Source organism: Numida meleagris, chromosome 2 (genome assembly GCF_002078875.1).
Source record: "Numida meleagris isolate 19003 breed g44 Domestic line chromosome 2, NumMel1.0, whole genome shotgun sequence".
NCBI classification, from domain to species: Eukaryota; Metazoa; Chordata; class Aves; order Galliformes; family Numididae; genus Numida; species Numida meleagris.
Genome location: NC_034410.1, coordinates 53,281,577 through 53,305,657, shown reverse-complemented (window position 1 = coordinate 53,305,657; position 24,081 = coordinate 53,281,577). Strand labels below are relative to the sequence as shown.

General features: G+C 36.9%; 1 protein-coding gene across 7 annotated transcripts in view; it reads right to left on the bottom strand.

Annotated features, from left to right (window-relative positions):
- Positions 1-24,081, bottom strand: part of SLC12A7 (solute carrier family 12 member 7) — a 64,770-nt gene that overhangs the window by 5,483 nt on the left and 35,206 nt on the right. For 6 of the 7 annotated variants that reach the window (XM_021385717.1, XM_021385720.1, XM_021385716.1 and 3 more), the window contains 12 exons: positions 23,167-23,341; positions 21,805-21,923; positions 20,500-20,598; positions 18,386-18,505; positions 16,075-16,179; positions 12,932-13,100; positions 10,678-10,873; positions 10,184-10,353; positions 9,911-10,042; positions 7,803-7,910; positions 4,673-4,789; positions 2,723-2,904 (listed from right to left, as the gene is read on the bottom strand). In XM_021385717.1, coding sequence (XP_021241392.1) covers positions 2,723-2,904; positions 4,673-4,789; positions 7,803-7,910; positions 9,911-10,042; positions 10,184-10,353; positions 10,678-10,873; positions 12,932-13,100; positions 16,075-16,179; positions 18,386-18,505; positions 20,500-20,598; positions 21,805-21,923; positions 23,167-23,341 — 1,692 coding nt within the window. The remainder of the gene's footprint in view (positions 1-2,722; positions 2,905-4,672; positions 4,790-7,802; positions 7,911-9,910; positions 10,043-10,183; positions 10,354-10,677; positions 10,874-12,931; positions 13,101-16,074; positions 16,180-18,385; positions 18,506-20,499; positions 20,599-21,804; positions 21,924-23,166; positions 23,342-24,081) is intronic. The other variant, XM_021385721.1, reaches the window with a different exon arrangement.

The window sequence follows — 24,081 nt, the reverse complement described above, 5'->3', positions numbered from 1 at the left end:
GTCTAGGCTCAAGCAGTTATAGTGAATGGAGTTCAATCCACTTGGAAGCCAGTCACCACTGGTGTTCCCAAAGGCTCAGTATTGGAGACAGACTGTTCTAACACTTTTATCAATGATCTGAATGTGTCTGAGTGCACCTTTAGTAAGTTCGCAGACAATACAACTTAGGTGGGACCATACATTTGGTTGAAGGATAGGAAGGCTCTGCAGAAGGATCCAGATAGTCCAGATGGGTGGCGGAGTCCAACTGCATGACATTCAACAAAGTTAAAAGCCAGGTCTTGTGCTTGGGTCATTAAAAACCCCATGCAGCAGTACAGATTTGGAAAAGAACAGCTAGAAAGTTGCCCAGGTAAAAAGGACCCGGAGGTGTCCATCAACAACTAGCTGAATATTATCTGGGAGTAGGCCCAGGTAGCCAAAGAAGCCAATAGCATCCTGGCCTGCATCAGAAAGAGCATGGCCAGAAGGACTAGGAAGGGGACCATCCCTTTGTATGCAGCACTGCATACAAATCCCTTTGTATGCAGGCTGCACCTTGAATATTCAGTTTAAGACACTCACTATAAGGATATTAATTTACTCAAGCATGTGCAGAGAAGAGCAACATAGCTGGTGAAAGGACTAGAAAACGACTTCTGAGGATTGGCTGTGGAAACTGGGATCACTTCGTTTAGAGGAAAGGAGGCTGAGGGTAGATGTCACTTCTCTGTACAGTTATCAGAAAGGAAGGTGTCAGTCTCTTCTCCGGTGACAGTGACAGAATGCGAGAAACTGTCTCAAATTGCACCATGGGACATTTAGATTGGATTTTAGAAAAAATTCTTCATGGTGAGTGTGATCAAGTACTGGAATGCAATGCCCAGAGAAGTGGTGAATTCCTCACCTCCGGAAGTAAGAGCCATGTGGAAGTGGCACTAATGGACACAGTTTAGTAATAGGACTCAGTAGGTTAACAGTTGAACTTGATATCTTGAAATTTTCTTCCAACAGAAAAGATTCTTAGATTCTATGATTTTGATCTTCAGTTTTTGTCTGCTTGTGTCATACCCAAGGTATATCCATACATGGAGAGTAGAAGGAAGGCAGAACTGGCATCCAAAGGAAAGTTAAAGCTCTTTATGATATAACTCCATGGACCATAAAGATGGAGTTTGTTACAAGAGGGGATATTTTTCCAGACAAAGTATATATTCACTTTTTCGGGGTAGTCAGAAAACTAAATATTACTCTGGTGGAGAAGAACACTCAAATCTTACATTCTTACAGATTGAAAGAAAATCTGATAATATTTACAAGGAAAAAAGAACATTAACAGGTCATGATTCAAATTGTTTTTCAGTGATAAATGATAAAACATAGCATGGAAAACAAGGTACAAATCAACACACAAACTGCAAATAATGGCTTAGGAACATGCAGACAATGTACAGCACCACGAGAGCTAAGGAACACAGCCTAAACTGCTTAAATGAAAGGAAATTTAAAGACTTACAGATTTCCCCATTCTCTATATGGAAGGGAAGCAAATGCATAAAAAATTATTTTTGTAGTATAGAGTACATTTTAATTCAACAATATTAATAATTGTACAGGCACATCAAGTTCAAACTGTAATTTATACTCCCAATGATATGTAGTAGTTTTTAAATAATTGTAGTTGGAGTCTACACTCTGCACAATTCTAAAGAAATAAGAGGAAATCTTTACAAGATACTATTTAAAAAACCAAACAGGCAACAACAAAAAACTCTTAAGAATGAAAGAATAACGGAGCCCAGAACAAAACAAAATAAAGGCATTCTAGAAGGTGATTGCTTCATTTTGCAAGGTGTTTGGAATTTACAAAAGGCAAACTCTTTGCAAAGAGCATGGAACAAATCCACAACACTTAGAATCTTAAGTACATCTAGAAGTAGTAGTGGTTAAATCTGTCTGTAAGTCCTCAACTTAAGGTATTTCCTTGAAACATTACATTTCCCTTGCCGTTCAGTTTTGCTTTGAGTATGTGTAGAAAATAGACTAGACCATGCCTAGAACTCCTTTCTTCCGGGACCATGCAACTTGAATCACAAAAAAGAAGGAAGTGAGTAAGCTGATGTCCTGTCATTGGTTATGTATGCCTACTATATCAGGCATGACACAGGAAGTAGCTCTTATTGAGTAAGTGTCTTCTGTTTTGAAGACATTAAGGGATATAACAGTTTCACCAGAAAAGACTGAATATATCAAAACATACATATAAAGCAATATAAAACATGTGCCTATACAGTTAATTTACAAGACGAAGGCCTAATGTCTTTTTCAAGAAAAAACAACCATATAAACTAAGCATTTTGAAAAAATCTTATCTGCTTCTTTGTTTCTATTGTATACGCAATAATTAGGTACTTAGAGGAAGAAAGAAAACAAAAGATTTAAATCCAGAAGCTGAAAATCTTAAAAGCCTGACATATTTGACCTTCATCCACAACATTCTTGTAAATATTTTATGTGCATATTAACTATTCATTACAAACACTGTTATTCTACCCAGCCCATCTCACAAGGATGGCATTTAAGCTAAGTTCACGGAAAGATCAGATTTGCACTTAATTTCAAAGAAACCAGAATCTCTTAAAAATAGACTACATAAGGGCAACAAAACAGAAAAACAGCCATAAAACAAACAAGAAAACCCCACACAAAAAATACAAACTTCAACCACCACATGCATACTTACGGCTTCATGTTGAAAATATCTTTAAACCCAGACACATTTGTGTCTTTGTTCTTATATTTTTCAGCTACAAACTTCTCTTTAGTCCAGGTCATTTGCACTTTTTCTGGCATGGCAGCAGCCATGCTTGCTTTGACAGCTGGAGCTGAGCGTGAGGCTGTGTTTCTGTCATGGATCAACTGAGCCTGGCCATGCACAGAAAAAAATAGAATTGTAGGTTACAGATTATTAATTCCTTGAAATGCAATTTCACTGCAGTGTAGCAAAAAGAAAAAAAAGAGTACCTTATTTTGTGAACAAGCATCAGACAAATATCAGTGTTTTGACACTGGCATGAAGGTGCTTATAGAAGTCTAGTTCTGTATGCAAGATTGCATCCAGGCTGGGATATAATTTTTGTAATGTACTGAATAGAGTTTGAATCCAGTTTGAGGTTAGTCTTTATTAATATCAGGGTCTTCTGTCGGTGAACAGCTTGAAGAACAATGCACTATCAGTTATTTTTAACTTGCTCTGACACTGTTAGAAACACTGTAGTTTCCATCAAAAACAACGCAAGTTCAGTACATTAGACTCTTACAATTTATAATGAATTGGTATTAGGGGAGCGATGATTGGTTTTGTGGTGTTTTTGTTGGTTGGGGTTTTATTTTGCTTGTTTTTAAAGTTTTAATAGTTTTGAACTCTCTTCACAGAGACTTATTAAATCATGAATTGAGTCCCCTATTCTATTCAAGAACTTCAAGTATTCACTTTGGTCCCTCCATACACGCAACGACTCAGGAGAACTGATTTCATTCAGTCACAATGACATGAATAAAATTGCAAATAAGACAACTGCTTTCCATCTCTAAACACTGATTTCCCCAGTGGTTCATTGACTGTAATCTCATCTGTTTTTAACAGTTTAAGAGCTCTTAAGTTTTTCCTAAATTATTTCTCTAGTTCATAGTCTAACCTTGAGGATTCCCAAATCCTAGAGTTCAATTCCGTGGTTCACATATAAGCACCTATTTGCTTGATGGTCTTCATATCTCCCAGAAGACAGTGAGTCTAGACTATCAATCAGAAGTTATTGCGAATACACTAGCTAGTCTTATAATAGAAAAAGTTAAGAAATACATGCAGATTCATGCTGCAGAGCAGTAACCAGTGTACTAAAACTAACTGTAAGGTGAATTCATTTGTGCTTTAACAGAAGCTAGTTCTCCATTTTTAGAAAGACAGGCCTAAGAAAAAATCTGGACCTACAGCACATGTTCATAAAATTGCACAGATAAAAAAGGCACACTTTTATTAGTGCTACTTTGAAGTCAAATTAGTTACATAGAATAAAACATTCTTGTCACACTTCAAGAAGGGAAACAAAGGAATACAGGACTTCTACAAACTAAGCAATGCATCTTTAGAGATAAGCAACACTTCAAGTGCACACTAAAAGCATTAATTACAGCAGTCCATTTAATTTCAAACTCTCTATGTAGAAAAGTAGTTATGATGCGTACGGACTAATAGTTGCTTATCAATATGCAAGGAAGTCTTTTCTACTTTTCTACAAAAGCCCTAATACATCTACACAGACTGAGAAACTTCAGCACTTCAGTACAGCAACTGTAAAGGAAAAACAATGCTCTGAAAGCATGAAATATTAATCTAACACCCTCTATTAACATTTTTAAGAGAAGAAACAAATATTTATACTTTTAAGAAAAAGAGGTACTCTCAGATTACCAATATTTCTTTTATGGAAACTAATTGTGACAAGATAAAGATGCAATTAATGCCACAAACATCACCTAGAGAAAAAAAGTACAATTAAGAGAGTACTTAAAGTTTATGAAGGACTTTCATTGCCATTAAAACAGATCAAGTCATTCACTTCTAGTTCAGTTTGCAACAGTGGCACTTCAAGTGTTGCAATGGAAAAACCTACAGTGCACTATTTCTAGCTACCTCCTCCTTTTCATAATCATTATTCAGCAGTGCCTGTACATCTTGGCCAATGGATTGTGGACTAGAACAGCTTTTTCTTCTGACAGAGCCTCGAGACTCATCAGTGATGCTCTGGATCTGGGACAAAAAGGTTACCAATGACAAAAAAAGAGCCCACAAAATAAGTGATTGTATCATTCAAAATAAAAACTGCCTCCATTTAAACAGATTATATTTTTTTTCTTAGGTTGTTATAAACTTGGTTTGTGTTCATAAGCATGATATGTGTTATATACGTGCATATTTATTGTGGAGTTCTTTTCATAACTAACTGCTAACAGTTTCAAAGTCTCTTCACAGAGATTTTGTAAATCGTGAAATTAAAACCTTTAGCCTGTATGAGTAACTCAAGTATTTCAAGTATTCACACACGCACAAGGGTCTCATCCTTTCATACATGCAATGATTCAGATGAACAGATTTTATTCACTCACAATCAAAATATGGACAAAACTTAAAAACAGATTAGAGAACTGCTTTTCAGCTCAAAATATTGATGCCCAACCGTTCACTAACTATAATTTACCCTCATTTCTCTCAATCTTACCTAGCAGCAATGATCTACAGAACACCAATTACATGGAACAACCGAATACAAAGCAGCACTGTGATGGATGACTTCCTTTTCACTGCTTCAACATAATTGCTACCTGGCCCAACAGTTGTGACTAGTCACAGAAGGAAGCCAACTATAATCAAAGTAGCAAGGAAGTGAATCTGCTTCTACAATTTCTTTTGTGTTTGCAGAATTATTATCAAACTGATTAAATGTCTGGCATATGCACCGAAGTTTGCAAACCTTAAGCTCTGTAGGCATTTGTTGTGTTTACACTTAGATAGAAACAAGCTTTTCCAAAACTATTAAGAATAGAAAAGAGTAAATAAAAGGAAGAAGTCCCCTGTGTTCCAATTCCACAAGAAAACCCAGCCATAAGAGGGTCAAGACCAAACAAAGCTCCATTAAAAATGAGAGAAAAGGGGGAGGACAAGGGTGATTACTCAAACACAGGAACACACCTATGAAAGAAACAGCAAAAGAACACTGTACAAGTTCTCCTCTTTGTATAGGTTTAATCCTGAAGATGAACAAGCACAAAAGGAAGGATAAAATACTAATTTTGTTGGTAACAGGAAACAACAGAACTACATGCGCTACTCAAAAAGCTGGAACATTACTCTGATAGTCAGAAGTAGATATAGACAATGAAAACAAAAGCAATGCTAACCTGAAGTGGTGATACTAAAGAACTATTTCAGAGATTGTCATAAAACTGGAAGGAGTGCCTCAGCTCACTTAAGAGAGGATGTACAGATTAAGAAAGACATTTCACATTAAGTGCAGATACTCAACTTGCAGTTCTAAGGAAGCAAGAGGTATAACTACTCAACACTGTCTGATAAAAATAAAAGATCACGGCAAAATAAAATATCCTAATAAGAAATAACAGATGAATTGTTTTTTATTATCATTCCCAAATAAAGAATGCACAAGAGGACAAATAGTAGCGGCTGCTGAAATTACCAATATACAAAGAAAGAAATTGAAACTATAATGGTGATAGTTACATTCAGACAGAAATGAGTAATAAAAACAATGGAGAGCAGGGTAGAGGAGGAGTGGAAAAAGGATTCAAAGTTCTCAGGCAACCATCACTCTGGAATAGTACACATTCCAACTAACTCACAGAGACAAGAAAGTCTTTTGTCTCCACTGCAAATTTATAAGCTGTAGATTATAGAGCCTTACAATATCCTTGGGATGCTTGTACAGTTTTCATGAGGCAATTAAATCCTAAAGCCTGTTGTAGATTGATTAATCGCTCAGCTCCACTGGAAAATTGTTTGTGTGGTCAATAATTCAAAGCAAGGAATGAGAGATTAAAAAAGAGTAAAGAAAAACGGAGAGGCCTTTTTCACTAAAAAGACATTTTGTAGACTCAGACCAGAAGACAACTAGTATGAGACAACTGAGAAAGAAAGGAGGATGCATGGCAGTGTATTAATATAGCAATACAAGGCATCTTTAGGAAATCTTACAAAATGGGAAAAGAATAAATAAGAATAAAAACAAAGGAAGTGCACAAAAAAATCTAGTTATTTTATGAATTAGCAGTTTAACACAGTAGAGATGTTTCCTCCAGCACAGGACAGAAAACACCACATATGACAGAAATGCCAAAATATTTAACTTTTACACCACTTAAAACTGTTAGTAGTAGTTAATAGAATAAATGAATGGATGGAAAGAAGCACTGATCAAAAGAGGAAAAGGATCATATTTTTCTAAGTTACAAATATTCAGGAAAACACAACTGCGTGAATTTTATTACTACAGCATGCAGAATACCACAACGAACTAGTAAGAGCTGGAGCAAACATGTAGGATTATAGGTTAGTATTATGCTCACAAAGACACAGAATTGCTTTGACAGGTTCTTGGCAATACCCAATAAAGTATTCACAGATAAACCAATAGTCACATACAGAAAAAGAATCTGATGAAGGGGATCTCTGGCTATGCAGCATTCTTTCTCAGAAAGGAGCTCAGACCCAAGAGATATTGTCCCTTCAGTATCTGGCCCTTACATGAGCCAAGGCATGGCTCCACCCCTTCTGGTGGCATGGGGAGCACAGGTGCAAACAATCTGCCTGTGCTCCCTGGGCCAGACACACCCCTTCACCAGGTGCTCAATCACAAGTTCAAGCCACAACCTAACAGTTCCCCTACAGCTAGCCAGCCTAATTTTGGCTCCAGGAAGTAAGCTAAACCAAAAAGCTAATTGGTCCAGCAAAATAATCATATCAATAGGCATTACTTGTCTCAGTCTTAGCAGTGCTCTAGATACATTACACACTACCACTCAAATACCTGCACTAAGCTTAACAAAAAGAACTGGAAAACTAGAAAGTTTTATCCAAATGCTTAGGAAGTTATGTTTAAGATTCTTTTATACTTGTGAAACCTGCTGCAGAGAAAGTAACATAGAATGCAGTTATAAAAGCTTTTGACTCGTTAGAAACAGATTAAAAATAACAACAAAACAACGTTTAGATTTTTCATAGAATATCTTGCCAAGTTAAAACTTCATACCTCTCTTTCCCTTTCATTTTTTGATAGCTGCATCTGTTTTAGCATCTGGGATCGCTGTTCCATCATTAATGTCTTCTCATATGTGAATGCAGAAATATCATTTTCAAACTGCAAAAGTGGTTGACGTTAGAAATAGCAGAACAGAAGTACTACTCAAGAAAGCAATCCAAAACATTTAGACACTTGTACCCCACTTATTCCTGCATTCAGTGAACCCTGGATTCATTAATGGCATTAGAGTAATCCCAAGAGCATATTTTGTTGATCACTTCTGCTACCTGAAGATTAAGCTTTAAGAATGAAGACAATCTTCTACCATGAACTATTATACAATACCAATAGCAATGTAATATCAGCTAAATTTGAGATATATGTGACAGACTTTCCATTGTTCTGTTCCATTATATCTACAGAAACAAGTAAGGGTCAAAGATGATTATTCAAACCATTTGCACTGCTGACTCCTGAGCTTGTTTGCATACTGGTGTCTTTGAAAACAGTCTAGAGCAACAACATCACACATTGTCTTTTCTCCAATGAGAACTGTTCACAAAGAAGCACTAATGAAGCAACTTTAACATATATTCCACCTGGAGTACTGTGTCCCACAACACAAGGACATTGAGCTGTTGGAGCAGGACCAGAGGAGGGCCACAAAGATGAGGGCTGAAGCACCTTCCCTATGAGGACAGGCTGAGGGAGCTGGGGCTCTTCAGCCTGGAAAAGAGAAGGCCTCCCAGCAGGACCTTATAGCAGCCTTCCAGTACATGAAAGAGGCCTACAGTAAAGCTGGGGAGGGACTTTTTAGAAGGGCATGTAGTGACAGGACAAGGGGAAATGATTTTAAACTGGAAGAGGGTAGATTTAGACTAGACATTAGGAAGAAATACTTTACTGTGAGGGTGGTGAGGCACTGGAATAGGTTGCCCAGAAATGCTGTGGATGCCCCTACCCTGGAGGTCTGTGTTCAAGGCCAGACTGGATGGGGACTTTGAGCAACCTGGTCTAGGGGATGTCCCAGCCTACAGCAGGGAGGTTGGAGCTAGATGATCTTAAAGGTCCCTTCCACCCCAAAACATCCTATGATTCTCAGGTAAGCACAAAGCTAGAATACAACCTAGAGCTATCACCGATGTAATTGACATTTAAAGTGTTTCTTATCATTTGGAAGATTCTCATGCTTAAATATAGACAACATAAGAAAGGGGTACATTGCACTTCCTAATAATCTGCTAAAAATGCAACCAAGGCAGAGCCTTTTAACAGCACTCAGTTGAACTTCTTTCACCTGTGCATGCCACAATTATTCATGTTAATTTAAGTGATTCTTAGAAGTCTAAATTTGTTTTATGGCACGATAAACATTTTTTGAGAAGTAAAGCTCAAAAGGCTCCTAAGAACAGCAGATCCTGGGAGGAGCAACCCACTCTCACAACCTCTTCAGATGAGGTGTAGAAGAGATGTTTAGTCATAGCGCTGGAAATGAAATGATGCTTTTCCTTAGTTGCCAGATGAGTGTGCAGATTACAGCTTTATCTCTCTTTTTTTTCAGGTTACAACCAGTGTATAAAAAAGGAAAAAAGTTATGAAATTCAATTTGTCACAATTTGAACTGTGAATCCACAGCTATGTTGTCTTGTCATTCATTGCCAAAGAGACCAGCAATGCCACAGGGGCCAGAAGATTCTTTATTCCAGAGACACATTCATGTATCAGCTGGAGAAATATATGTTAGTCATGTCAGCAATTACTGGTCAGGAATTATTATTAGGGACTAACCACATTCAGCCTTTTATTTCAGTGCCCATCACTATGAATTCAGGCTTTTACCTTCCTTAATGAACTGTATCTATGGACTAATCTTCATAAAGTAAGCATTAATGCATATCAAAATTACTCACCTCTACTTTACACCATTAAACTCACTACCACACACTCTGGCATTATGGCATGGTATGACAGCACTGTGTTATGAAACAACTTCTTATTCTTGGTGGGACTGAAATCTTAGCAGCATTGTATTTGGGCTAACGTTAGTTTCACAATGGCTTAATCTAGTTTCCCAACTTTAGCCCCAGTTTCATCTTAAAAAAAATGCAGTAATATACCATTTCAACAACTTCCACTTCAGCATTCAGGCGAAGATGGTACAAGAACATCTGAAGATCTTTCTTCATTTGAATGCTATTATCATCCATTTGAGCAACTGTGAAGATACGCATTTTACATTTTCTCCAAACCTAGCAAAAAATAATTCAACTGTTTATATTACAGTGATTGCAGTCTCCAAGCATAATTCTTTCACTGCACATTTCATTAGAGAGCTTTACAAATATGGATTACAAGAAAATGAAATCAAAGCTGTTTTTTATTGTACTTGCCTTGTGCTGTCGAAGAAGAAAAGGCAGCAACATCAACATTCCACCATCATGAACAATCCACCAGACATCTATGTTCCCTTCAGTAAAACGTTCTTGATTTGTTGGAAACAAGTCAATGTTTTTAGCCACCAATAATGCTTGCTGAGCTGCTGTTGTTTCTCGTACAGTGTCTGCAAGGGAAAATAAGACATTTGATCAAGAACTTCTGGTTTTTGTTCACCACGTTTGTTTTCGTTTTAAATTCAAAAGCTTAAATGCACCCAGATTTTGCCTCTGCTGAAAGAGGACACCCTGGGTTTAGTGACTAATCTGCCTAAGAGGAAAAGAGAAATCAATGGTTAAACAGACTAAGGACTGAGAAAACCCACTCCCCATTAATTCAGGAAGTCCTGAATGTCAACTGGATATTCAGCTTCACATTTTTCCCCCCCATACAGCAAATACATTAGTCATACAGTTGTATTACAATCATGTAAGATAAAATAAACAAATACCAACAAAATTTTTCCAAGAGAAATGATTCTCTGTCTGCTTCCATGACTGTGGCCATGCCATCAAGACTGTATTGTGTTTCATTCCTCCTAGGCCAGCTGACTGAATTAAATGTGATATTCCATCTCTGAAACTAGGAGATACAACAATCTGGCAAAATCCTTTAGTCTTCTCAACTCCCATTAAGGCCTTAACATTCTGTGGGAAAGGAAGATTACACATGAGGAAATACAGCGATCGACACAGATAATAAATACCATAAAGAGTAACAGAGTAAATATAAGCAAAACACTAGATATAATGTACATCCAACAAGACACCACTCTGATTCCTTAACAGCAAACATGATCCTACTTTGAAAATCCCATAATTCCTGACTTGCAAGGGAGCTCAGCATAGTTTCTAAAGAAAACACTGAAGAACCAAAACTTGGAATTCTGGAAACCATCAAAATGCTAAGGTTTGTTGTTGTTGTTGTTTTTGAAAATCATTCAGAAGTTCAAAGGAATAGATGTTTTTGGACTCACAAAATAACAAACAGCAGATGCAATAGCACTAAAACATTCCTATATTCTGTGAGCTGAACCAGCTTTTAAAATGGATTAATTCACTAGGTTTGCTCACTGGCTTCAAAGTTTTGTCAGAAACTAAGAATGCTGAGGACCAGAGAACTACCAATTCCACTCTGCATTTGTCCAGGCAGTTACTGTGCAGTTCATACTGCCCAGTCTTCTCAAACAGGTTATCCCTAACTTAGCATCTTGTTTGTTTTCCTCTCAACAAAGGAGAGCTTAATCCTCCCAATTCCTCACCCCTTCATACTCCTCAGTTCATAACTGCAAACTCTTAACTGTCTCACTGTATAAGACTTCTCAACAAGTTCTGAATGCTGTTCCTTAAGCATATCTACATCTCTCCTTCCCATGACAACTGGAGACCATAAGGCCAGACAAGAGAACTGTTTTTGAAAAAGACAATTATCTGCTCTTAGGTCCTATGCCTGACCACACAAAGACTCCCACTCAAAAAGTACAATTGCAAGAGAAGCCCTATAAACACCAGTACGGAGACGTTTGATTACAGAATGCCTGGTGCTAACTCAGTGTTTCACATGAGAAATACTGTTCTGCATAGAAAACAAACAGTCTTCAAGGAATGCGATAGTAAAGCTAACAAACCTGTGTGTCCCAACAGTATCTATAAGAGCATATCAGTTTAAATGTTTGTTTTTTCTCATTTCTCTTGAAAAAGGAAAAAAATTGATTTTCCACAAGTCTTCTAGAAACACTATTTTCTAGCTGAAATTTTCCAAAAATCAATAAACCCTTCAGACACTCAGTCCTTTGAAATGTCTTCATTTATATCTTAAAAGCAACAGCATAGTTGAGTTTGACACCAGCAAGTCTGACTTCTTAGAGGCCACAGGGATTAGGTCTCCCTTGAATTCATCTCCAATTCCATCTCTTAGACCTATTTTAGAGATATCAAGTCTGTTTAAAGACTCCTATGAATTATTCAGAGTTGAAGAATTCTTCAAACAGAACAGCAGACGTTTCAACTGATTCTTATTTCAACAACACTGAAGACATTAACCATTTTTGAAAGACATAATGGTCAAAGCCTACATGGTATTTTCTAAAAATGTTTCACTGTGCTCTGTAAAGTTAGGAGTAGGAGAGCTGTGCATAGTTAAGCAACTGTATATCCATATCATTACCAAAACATCAACACTGGAACTACTGGGGTATACAAAGAAGTACACAAGTTGATTAAGATGGAACAGGAACGTACACTTGCTTTGCACTGAAAAATCAAAGTTGTATGAACAGATCTTCAGAATTTCTATTAATTTCCATTCTAGTGACAGATTTAAGATTTTGGAGTTCAGATATTTTCAAGTCTTTTCCACACAGTTGAAATTATGCCAACGTCTGCATTTCTTACATGAATAAATCAGTTTTTTTACGAAGTGATTTTTAAGAAATATATCACTCAGATTTTACAAGAATATAATTCAATTGTGAGCCCATCTGGTCCTCAACACAAAAAAATTAAGCAGCATCAGTGTTGACTCACTGGGAAATTGCACAAGACATTGTTATAGTACAGCAACCTGTTTTCAATTTAAATACGCAAACAGATCAATCAAAACATTTTTATAAAAGGCTTTTAACTGTACCTTAATTCAAAATCTCAGATTCAATATTTAAATACTAATAGAGTTTACAGAAAGTTTGTAAGCTGTCTTTTACATACCTCTTCAGCTTTCTGAGTTTCTACACATTTGTCCAAGTAGGTTCCTTGAAGCACAGATCCCACAATAGTGAGCCCTTTACCAGCTTTCAGCTGAGAAGTGAAAGAAAGCAATCTTGGATGCTTTACCAACTGTTCGCAATCCAAATTTAACAAGACCAAAAGTTGAGGTCTGCCAAAAAAAGTTGCATATGATACATACACAGAAGCAGTGAAAGACAGGAAATACAGAATTAACAAATAATAAAATGCAGATTAAATGCTTAATGCAAAAGTAGTCAACCTCAAGTAAAAAAAATCACAATGAGCAGTAGCTACAACACTTCAGGTACATCAACCACCATTCCAAAAATCTACATTAAGAGAACGGTTTCATCAAGAAAAATATTGAAGCAAAATTATCACTCTCTGGAGGTTTTCTAGGGCAACCTGCTGCTTGAAACAGTTCAATACTGAATTGCACACCAGATTGTTTGGGTCTCAGTCCAGCTGGATCTTGAAAACTTCCACGGCAGAGGTTCTACTACTTCTTTCCATTATATCATTCTCTTGTTCTTCCACCATATACAGCTGTAAAGTGTCTTGCTCTGTCTTCTCAGTAACATCTCCTTAGGGACTAGAGATTTACTAGCTATTTAAACTAGCTTTTAGTTCCACTTAAGCCTCCTCCAAGCTGAGTAAGACTAGTTCCCTCAGCCTTTCCCTTCAGGGGACGTTCTCCAGTGCCCCCACCATCCTGATAGTTTCCTGCTGAACGTGTTACAGGTTATTGATGTCTAGTCTGACATTCGGGTGCATAAAATGGGGTGAAATATTCCACGTGTGCTCTAAAGAGTGCTAAGTAAAGAGGAACACTTACTTACCCCGAGCACGCTAGCCACACTCCTGTTGATGCAGTCCAACATAATGCAAGTGCCAAGGCATATTGATTGTTTACTACCCACTGGGAACAACAGATCCTTTTGCATCATTCCCATGCTGAACCACTGCACTGGGCTAGGATGTCCCATGGACATGACTTTGAACTTGTCCTGGATTTTCATGATGTTCGTATTGACTCATTCCTATACCTGACTAGGTCCTTCCTAAAGATAGTCATGCCCTTGACTGCACTGATAGCACCACAAGTTCAGTTTAACCTCCATGCTAAATGTGGCAGCATTCCATTTCCCTCATTCAATATTAAATCTGAATACTTTCCCCAAACTGAATCCTATGATTTTCCTCTAATTACTAAAAGTTCAAAAGAGCTCCAAGAGAAATGGAATGTATTTCCCTCCTCAACACCAGCAGAGTTTAATATGTAACAAAGTCTTGTTCTAGCAATTATCTTGACAAAACAAGAGGATAAGTCATCTGGAACTGAAGAGATGTCAGACGTTTAACGGCAGCAGTGTTGGTTTACACTAACGGTTGTCAGTGCTTGTCAGTTCACACACAATACAAAGACTAGGGATAGGCAGTGGCTCACACATGCTATAGAAACTGCTCAGGTTTAACAGCTCCACAAGTAAAGGTAAAATACTGTTACACTGAAGGGCAGCAGAACATTGCTTCTACAGGGATACAATTACAAATAGTGATAGTTTCTTTTTTGGTGTGTTTCACTGATTAAAGAGTTAATTTTTGCTGCATATATTAGAAGTGAGTGCATGAGCAGGCATTTGGTTTTAAACCTTAAGACTTTTTGTGTTGGCTTAGAGAAAATCAAAATTTACCAAGCAAAAGAAATAAACTGCAAAAATAGTAATGGACATTTATCCCCATTACATACAAAAGAGCTCCAAATTTAAAATTTTGTTTTAATGAGATTTAAGCACTCTCAGAAGTGTTGCTATTAAATGAAATTTGCCTTACATTATAATAGGTACTAAAAAAAGTTCTGATACAAGTTGCAGCTTGTTAAGTTTCTTAATCGACAATCTTGTAGCTTGTTTAGATAACAGGAAGGGTCTCTGTCTTTGTATTGAATAGATAAGGGAGCTTCCACGACTCTTTGTATGGAACATGTATGTACCTCTGGGAAGATCCCTGAATGTATAAAAATTGAGGACCTTTTCATGCAAGGTATGCATGATAGGAGAGTATCCCCCATGCATTCAGTGCTGGTATTAAAGAATACCTACTTTCTCACACTCCACATTGAGCCTTAGAGAGTTCCTTGATAGTTCTAGAAATAATGATTCCTCTGTATACTTTTTACAATGTATTTCTGTTGAGGTTTAACCTGGCAGGCAGCTAAGCACCACACAGTCATTCACTCATGCCCCTCAAAAACAGGACAAGGGACAGAATTGGAAACAAAACAGAACTTGCTGGTTGAGACAAACTAAGACAGAAAAGAAAAACAGAACCAAAAATGTGATGATAACAGTACACATATCCACAAAGCAATTACTCATCACCCACCAACCACCACCTAGCTAACAATACTACCTGTCACTCCACTTACAAAGCTAAAGTCTCACCATCCTCCAAACAGCAATCAGCTAATCCTAGTCAGGGGCCAGCCCCTGGCCTGCTTCCAAGAGCTTTATAGCCTTCTGCATGACATCACGTGGTATGGAACACCCTCTTAACTCACACTCAGGCCAGGTGTCCCAGCTCTGCCCCACCCCCTGCTTTCACACCATAAAGGCACTAGCTCTTCCCTGCCAAGTGACCAGTGCTTATCCCAGGCACACACCCATGACTAAACAATAACCAAAACACTGCCATGCTATTAACACTCTTTCACTTGAAACTGGGACAATTTTACAGGGCATGATATATAAAAGCAAAAGAGCCTTAGAAATGTGCACTTGCAGCACATTTCTTTCATAGAAACAGTAGGATCAAAGGTAACTGTTGTTTTGAATCTGAAAATCTCTAATAAAACATTAATATTCTTCTGCATTTTAGAAAACCATGTCAACATTGCATGGATGTCAGTTCAAGTTTATCAGCCTTGCTGATTACATGCTACTCATAAATAGTATTCCATTACAGTGAAATAATAGAATTGCAGTGACATCTTTTCCATGCTCAAGTTAAAACATTATTTTAATGTTGACTTTCACTTTGGTCATTAGCTTTACCAGTAGTATTCCCAATAGCTTTAGCCTTACACATGAATTATGTAAACTTAGAAGGAATAGGACTTTTACCTCCAGTTTTTGGTGTGAGGAGGACCATCTTCAACACGAAGCAAAGCATAACGAGCTGCATTCAAAGAGAGTCCTCGTATCCCATCACCCCACTCCTTTTCCGCTCTTTGGAATGCAGAAGAAATTCAGTTAACGTGGTACGCTTATTTACACAAATCAAGAGTATCTTTCCATGTGAAGGATAAGAAACATCAAAAATAAGTTGCATATCCCCCCCCTTTTAAAAAAAACAAACAGAAATGCCTGAAAAAAATCTCATATTATAGATTTATATCTCAGGTCTTTTCAAGAGATCTGTTTATAATGTTTTAAAATATTTATTATGGTTTATGTTATACTTAAAAGGTTTTTGTTTGTAATAATGGGATCCTCCTAAATTGCTTTCAAGCCTTAGAGTAAGCAAGATTTTACTTCTTATGTGTTAGTGTTATACTTTCTCCCCACATCTCTATTGCTTTCTTTATTTCCTTTCTTTTTCAGCTTCTTCCAGAGAAACCTAAATCTTCATCCTTCTTCCCAGCCACTTTCAGCCTGTACATGTTTGACTTCTCTTTATCCCAGTACAGAACTATTCCAGGTGACTAACAAAACTGGAGGGGAATGTTAGCCTAATATTGCAATTATATTATTTTGCGGAAATGCTACTTTGGGTAGCATATCAATCACCTTCCTCTCTCCTTTCCTCTCTGCCCCACCCCATTTCTCATCCCACCCATGCCTCCTTATTTCCTTTCATGAATTTTCACTGACCTTTGTTATTTCTAGACTTCTTTCAAAATTTAGGAAAAATAAGTCAAAATTTAGCTTAGAGAACAAGGTGGCAACTATAATGTACACTGGCAGATAGACAAAAAAAAGTTTCTTTTACTCAGTTACCCAAAAAATAAAACAGATTTCTGTCCAGAAAGAAGTTTTTAGGATGTTTCAAGACAGATTTTCCCTCACTCCTCCCACAAAAATCACACTCTGCATTTATGAAGGAAGGGACTGAGTTTGAGCAAAATAGAATCTTTCTACAGGATAGATGCAATGGCTACATTTCAACATTTGTAGAGTCTGTACATGTAAGTGGATGTATGTATAATTTTATATATGAATATACCAATGTACACATACATAAGCAGAACTGATCATTTGATCACTTGTGCTTAATTACTCATCAAAATAACTAGACTCATTTCAATTTTCTGGTCTTGGTCTTTCTTGACTAGAATCTTTTGTCACTGGATGTCTTTTCCTTAGAAAGGGAAAATGTACACACTACTGATCATAAATACATAAATAAAATCTAGAGATTATTTAATGAATTGAATATACTCTTTAAATCTCCCACCTCCCTGCATTTCTTACAGGCATGGCTCTAAAACTACATTGCAAGTTAAAGATTATCTAGACTTCATAAAATAAATCATTTTCAGTGGGTGCTTTGGCTTCTTAAGTGTAATCCATTCAAACAAGTACTAGAGTTCACACAAAAGAGCAGAGTTTTATCACTTTTGCACAAGTTCATTATATTTTTGTATTAGTAGCTGCTTGGTGCAAAAAGATGATCACAGAATCACAAAAGTGGTTGGAATGGACCCCAAGAGATTGAGTCCAACCCCCCTGCTAAAGCAGGTACCCTATAATAGGTTGCACAGATAGGCATCCAAACAGGTCTTGAATATCTCCACAGAAGGAGACTCCACAACCCCCCTGGGCAACCTGTTCCAGTGCTCCATTCTTTCGCATGTTTACACGGAGCTTCTGTGTTCAAGTTTTAGGCTGTTGCTCCTTATCCTATCACTGCACACCACTGAGAAGAGCCTGGCCTCATCTATTTGCTGCTCACCTCCCTTTAGATATTTATAAACATTAATCAGACCCCCCTCAGTCTTTTTCCCCCAGGCTGAACAGACTCAGGTTACTCAGCCTTTCATCACAAGGGATGTGCTCCATGCCCCTAATCATCTTTGTGGCTCTCCACTGGACTTCTTCTAGGAGATCCCTGTCTTTTTTGAACTGGGGAGCCCAGAACTGTGATGTACTTCAAGTACTGAATTGAACACTACAACATTTATTCTAATTAAAATTTCCCAGCCATACTGGTTCTTATTTTGATTAGTTATATCTGCTGAGGATTTTGGAACTGAGCTTCTAGAGAAAAAAAGAATTTTCAAACTTGTAACCTTTAACAGAGATGGAATCTTACCTTGTTTCAAAGAATATTCTTAGTTCTATTGCTTCAGTTGCACCTATTTTATGTAATAAAAATCTTTTTGCTGAATGTTAAATATATTAAATATAGAATAAATAAGATATTTGGTCTTACCCTCTATATTCTATGTATTTGTATATACATCCTGCGATTAGCATGGCAATCAAAGCATAGTACCAAGAGCAAATGAACATCAAGGCAAGACATAAACTCATTCCCAGGAATGAAAGAGTCCTAAAAGAAATCATTTTTTCCATTTTTTAAATAGGCATGCATATATTCTACAGTCAGTTTCTTACTTATCTCCCCAAAAGACCTCTCCTTACCTCCCAATGAGATTTCATAGGTAAATATACAAGTAAAAATACATTGTCACAACTTCAGAATGTAATTTTTTAAAAACTAAAGTCTTGCATGTGAAATAAATACAATTGAACTAGATATAATAGATTTAACACACTTGTCTGTTCTGAAACTCTTACTTAGAGCAAAAACAGTCGATTCATTTAAATTTGACACATTATTTTTTCCACTTACATTGTGGTACATCTCTTGCTTAAGAGCATACATGTAGTGGAAGGTTTTTCTTTCAAAGGCTTTCAAGAATGACTGAGCTAGAAAAGTCACAGAAGCATGTCCAGACTGACATTTATATGCCTGCTTTGCTCCCACAATAATTCAGACAGATGTAGCTCAGCTCAGAACCATACAGTCTTCTGACTACATTTAGTTCGATACTTGAATTTCTTTACATCTGCTTTCAAAAATCAGAACTTGCTTTCACTATATTGACAAGGAAGGCAGAACCAACTTTTGTTTGGTTCCTTTTGTTTGCGTTTTTATTACCATGCAAGTATTCAGGCCAAATGCATCCAGTTTTATTTCAAAGAAATGCTATCTAGCTTTTCTGAGTACACCAACCTAAATGTATTTTGTCTAACAGATGAACTGTTGCTCTTTCATAATGTCAGCCAACTTAAGATACTGGTTTCACTTAAAAAATAGTCCCATGCCACTTCTGACCAAGCATTTTGACACTTGCTTTTTCTGTAAGAAAATGATTATGTAGTCACACAGTCAGTCAGCTCACTAGTCCTCAGGAAAACATGGGACAGTGAGATAACTTGCTAAATTTTAGAACTCTTTGTTTTTCCTTCCATACCATGGTCCATCCTCTTCTTGGTACCCTCCCATCTTATCCATCTGCATTAGCTTCTACGCTTTGTACTTCCTACTATTTCTCACACAATCCCATTATTTGTGAGAGGAGGGGCTTTAAGAACAAAGCAAAACAATCAACCAAGGATAAGACAATTCCCCATTTTGTTTTTGATGTTGAAGTGATAAAGACTTGAAAACCAGCACTGAAATATTTGGAGATTTAGGTGCCAAACTAGTAAGTATTTACTGAATGTACCGAAAAAGATATCTCAGGAATGAAAATATGGCATTTTACTTCCACTCTATCATTTAAAGGGGGGGGGGGGGGAGACGACTCTTCCATCCTAGAATCAGGCCTGTTTGTCTCCAAAAGGTTCTAGTTTTTAAAGCATTTTGGCACTAAAATTTCTCAATTGAATCACTGTTAATAAAAAAAAAAATCAGATGCATTTTCAACACTGGGTCAAAACTTAAAAGCTTCCCCAATCTTATTCTGAACTTTTTCATCCTTTAAGCCATTAAAAACCACATACTTTTTGTGTAATTGACCTTCACCAACATTATCAAGTATTCACTTGTATACTGTGGACTTTTATTTCCAAATGCAATGCTCAAAGCATGACATTTTAAAAACACTTGTCAGTTACAGAAGAAACTGGTATATTAATGATGATATTTTTCTGTAGAAGTTCGGGTTTTTTATATATGCATTACCAAAATGAAAAAAATCAACATTCCCAAAACTTTTTACCATTTCTCTTCGTATACAAAAAGTGATACTCCATTTCAACTTCATTTTCACATAATCAGAAGGTCTCTTGGATTATAAACATGTTACCCTGTAGCCCTTTCCCAGACCCTCTATATTAGTCACATTTTCAAGCTCGCTAATTACAACTCTATTCCAAACAGACTAAAAAATGCTACTGTTAGAGAAGTTGGTTCATGTACTCAATACTAACTCAGTTAAGTCAGAAAAACTATTTCAATTAATGTCTGCAATAAAATTAACAAATCAAGGCTACATAAGCACTTTTAATTATTCTGAATGAAAGAATATCCCCTACCAGTGGTAATACTTGAAACGAGGTCTCCAGTTGGGAGTTCGTAAGAGCGTTTGAACTGCACAAGCCAGATTTACAAACATATAGCACATCAGGAAAAACCTATCAAAGGAAGAAAAAAAGATTTTCTCCAACAGGAAGTGAACTAGACAGAATCCAAAGAGAGAGTAGAAACTTGTGTACTTGTTCACAATAGCCAACAGAACACAGTATGTTCATTAAACTGTCACCTCCCAGTTTCATCTGGGATAAATTTCCTCCTAATAGCTGCTACAGTTCTGTGCTTTGGATTTAGAGAGAGAACCTACTGACAACAAACTGATGTTCTAGTTTCTGCAGGGCAGTGCTTACACTAAGTCAAGGACTTTTCAGCTTCTAATACTACCTTGAGAGCAAGGAGGCTGGAGGCACACAAGGAGCTGGGATGGGGATAGAACCAGGACAGCTGACCCAAACTGGCCAAAAAGATACTCCATACCATTTGACACTATGCTGAACAATAAAACTGGGAGGAGTAAGCCGGGGGGTAGAGGAAAGTTTGCTGGAGGTCTGGTTAGGGGTGCGCAAGAAACTGGGAGTGAATATAGCTGGGACATGAGACCCCAGAGTATCAAAGGGATATGCTATACCATATGAAATCATGCTTAACAATAAGAACTGAAGGAAATAAGTACAAATGGGAGGACATCTGGAGTTAGGAAGTTTGTACTCCCAACTAACCGGTATGAGTGATGAACCCTTGCTTTTCTGGAAATGTGTAAACATCTACCTGAAGATATGGAGCATTGAATTTATTTTGCTTTGTTGCACAAGAAACTTATGTTTTACTTATTAAACTACCTGCATTTCAACACATGAGTTTTCTCACTTTTAATTTTCTGAATCTTTTCCCTCATCTACTAAGAGGGGAGTGAATAAGTGGCTGTACAGCACTTAGCAGTCTACTGGGGTCAACCCAAAACAAATGGAATAAACTTCCAAGACAGAGTCAGTAAGCTAAATATCCATTCACACCCTAAAATATGAAACTGTTTTAGGAGGGGTAATGTTCATTTATTTATTTATTCAAAGTTAAACATTTTTGCTAGCATTCAAGAAATCCATCAAGGAAAGTTTACTGTGCCTAGAAATTAACTGCAATTAAAAAAAAGTTTGTTTCAGACTATCTCAAAGATCAGACATAAATGTAAGTTGTTAGAAGACTAGGTCTAGCAGGTATTACTCCAAAGAGAAAAATCATTACCTAGTCAATTCAAAAGTAAAATACTATTAAGTTAAAAGAACATGAAATAACAAATTCATACTTACATTGAAAGAATGGGTGCTACACTGTCCAAAGAAGCTATCAGAATTCCGATTTCACAAATAGCAGCAGTGAGGAGCAGAGCCCACGTTGGTTCTCCATTTGCTTTTCCATGACCAAATACCTAGTTCAATTCAAGTATAAAGTAAAACTGGGAAAAAGCTGCTTATTATACTGTTGTAAAACATGCTGCAGATTGTGAACTACCTGGAACCAAAACCAGGAATAATTTACAATGGAAAAGAAAAAAACTTGTTTAAGAAAAGGGGAGTGTAAAAATATATATTTCCATTATGAAAAAGTTTACCAAAATAAACAATGACTACATTACATTAAAGTACTTCAGCAGCTGCTGTTGAAATAATCTGAAGTAATTTAAAATGAGTTATGGTTAGCCTATAAAAAGCTAACACGGTTGAAAGCATTTTTTGTAACATACACAGCAGGCACAAGTCTGTAGTTATGAACATATATTGATCTTTGAAGAGGACTTAGGCTGCGTTTAGTTTATTTTGCATTCCCCTCCACAGTTTAAAACACTAAACACTCACTGCTATTTTCCATAATTACTTCCTTTCTGAACATGTAGGTTGTTCACTTCATTTGTTCTTTATCCTGTGTTCTCCCTTCCTCCTTATTTCCTCTCATGGACTGGATGATCGTGGAGGTCTTTTTCAACCTTCATGACTCTATTCTATGATTCATTGATAAGTCTACTTTTCTTTATACTAAAATGTTACTTTTTTTCTGATTATGGTTTGAAAGTCCTTTGCTTTGTTCTTAAAAGATGTCCTACTGTTGTCCTTGTAGGAATCTTCTCTAATTCCCAATTGTCCATGCAACAATTGTATGATTCCAAAACTGCAAGTACCTTCCAAGTCTCAAATCCCTCATCAAACAGAGAAGTCTTAGTATATGGAGTCATAAAATGGAATTACATTGTCACTTATTTCTCTTGACTTCATTTAGCCTACAAAAATGAATAAAAATGAGAACTGTATCTCTGATGTGGGAAGTATAATCCATCTCCATCATGAAATTATATCAACTCAGTTCACAAACATCAATTGTTAGTGCAGTCTGGAGTCAAAGTTCAGTTGTTTCATAGCTTGCTCATTTCAATTTACAGAAGTCTTCCAGTTTTGACCTTCTAAAATGTGTATATATATGGACAAAAGTAACTAAATTACACAGAAATAACCAAGTTCAAACTTTAGTCTGTGATAGCTTACTATATTGCTGTACATAAGTAGGCCTCAGCTCCAAACCTTTTCCTCATAGTTCTGGAGGAACAGCAGAAATAATGCCTGATTTGTCAACAAAATAAAAGCCACATTTGAAATATATAAAAGAAAGTATTATCTCACTTGAATAAATGGTACAATGCCATCTCTTGCAATGGCCTGCAACAGACGGGGTGCACCAGTGAGACTCTGGAGACCAGCACCACATGTTGAAAAGAATGAACCAATCACAATAACCCATGGTGAAGGCCAGGCCAGTGTACCAACAACTAGGTTTCCATTAACTGCTTCACCAAACCTTAGAGAAGGGAAAAACAACGCAAAAGCCAGGAGAAAACACACAAGTTAACAACAACCAAAAAACCCACAGTAAACAAAATAATTTCTTTTATAGCGTCACAACCCATATCTCAATCTTTTTGGACAGTTTTAGGTACTTAGATGCTGCCTTTTAGGACGACATGGCAACTATTAGATATCTTGGCAAACTTTACAAAGTTAACAATAGAAAAAAGTCTGCATTACATCTGCATGTAATACTGGTGTACCCAGGGCATAAACAGGAGATTTGTTAAAGTAACGTATTCCTGTCAGTAGTGTGATACTAATATATAGACAAAGAAATACAGAGAAACTGCTAGATACAACCATCCCAAATTATTCACGTCTTCTGATTATTATGCTACCCAATGCAATTCAAAAGAACAACTACAACTAACAAGTGAGTATCAAAAAAAATGTGAAAGAATGTACAAGGTTTTTCTTCCCATTGCAAACATAACAACTCATAATGAAAATAAAAACAGACTTTCAAAACAGACAAATTCTCCTACATTTTATTCTTTATCATGATAGACTTCAGAAAAACATGAACTGGCAGCAGTGTAAATGAGAGAACAATCAACAACCTTGCTACAGTGCATTCTGCTCTAGTGACCGATCTGTGGAGTTGTTGGAGAGGGTTCAGAGGAGGACCACAAAGATGATCAGAGGGCTGGAGCACCTCCTCTATGAAGACAGGCTGAGAGAGCTGGGCTT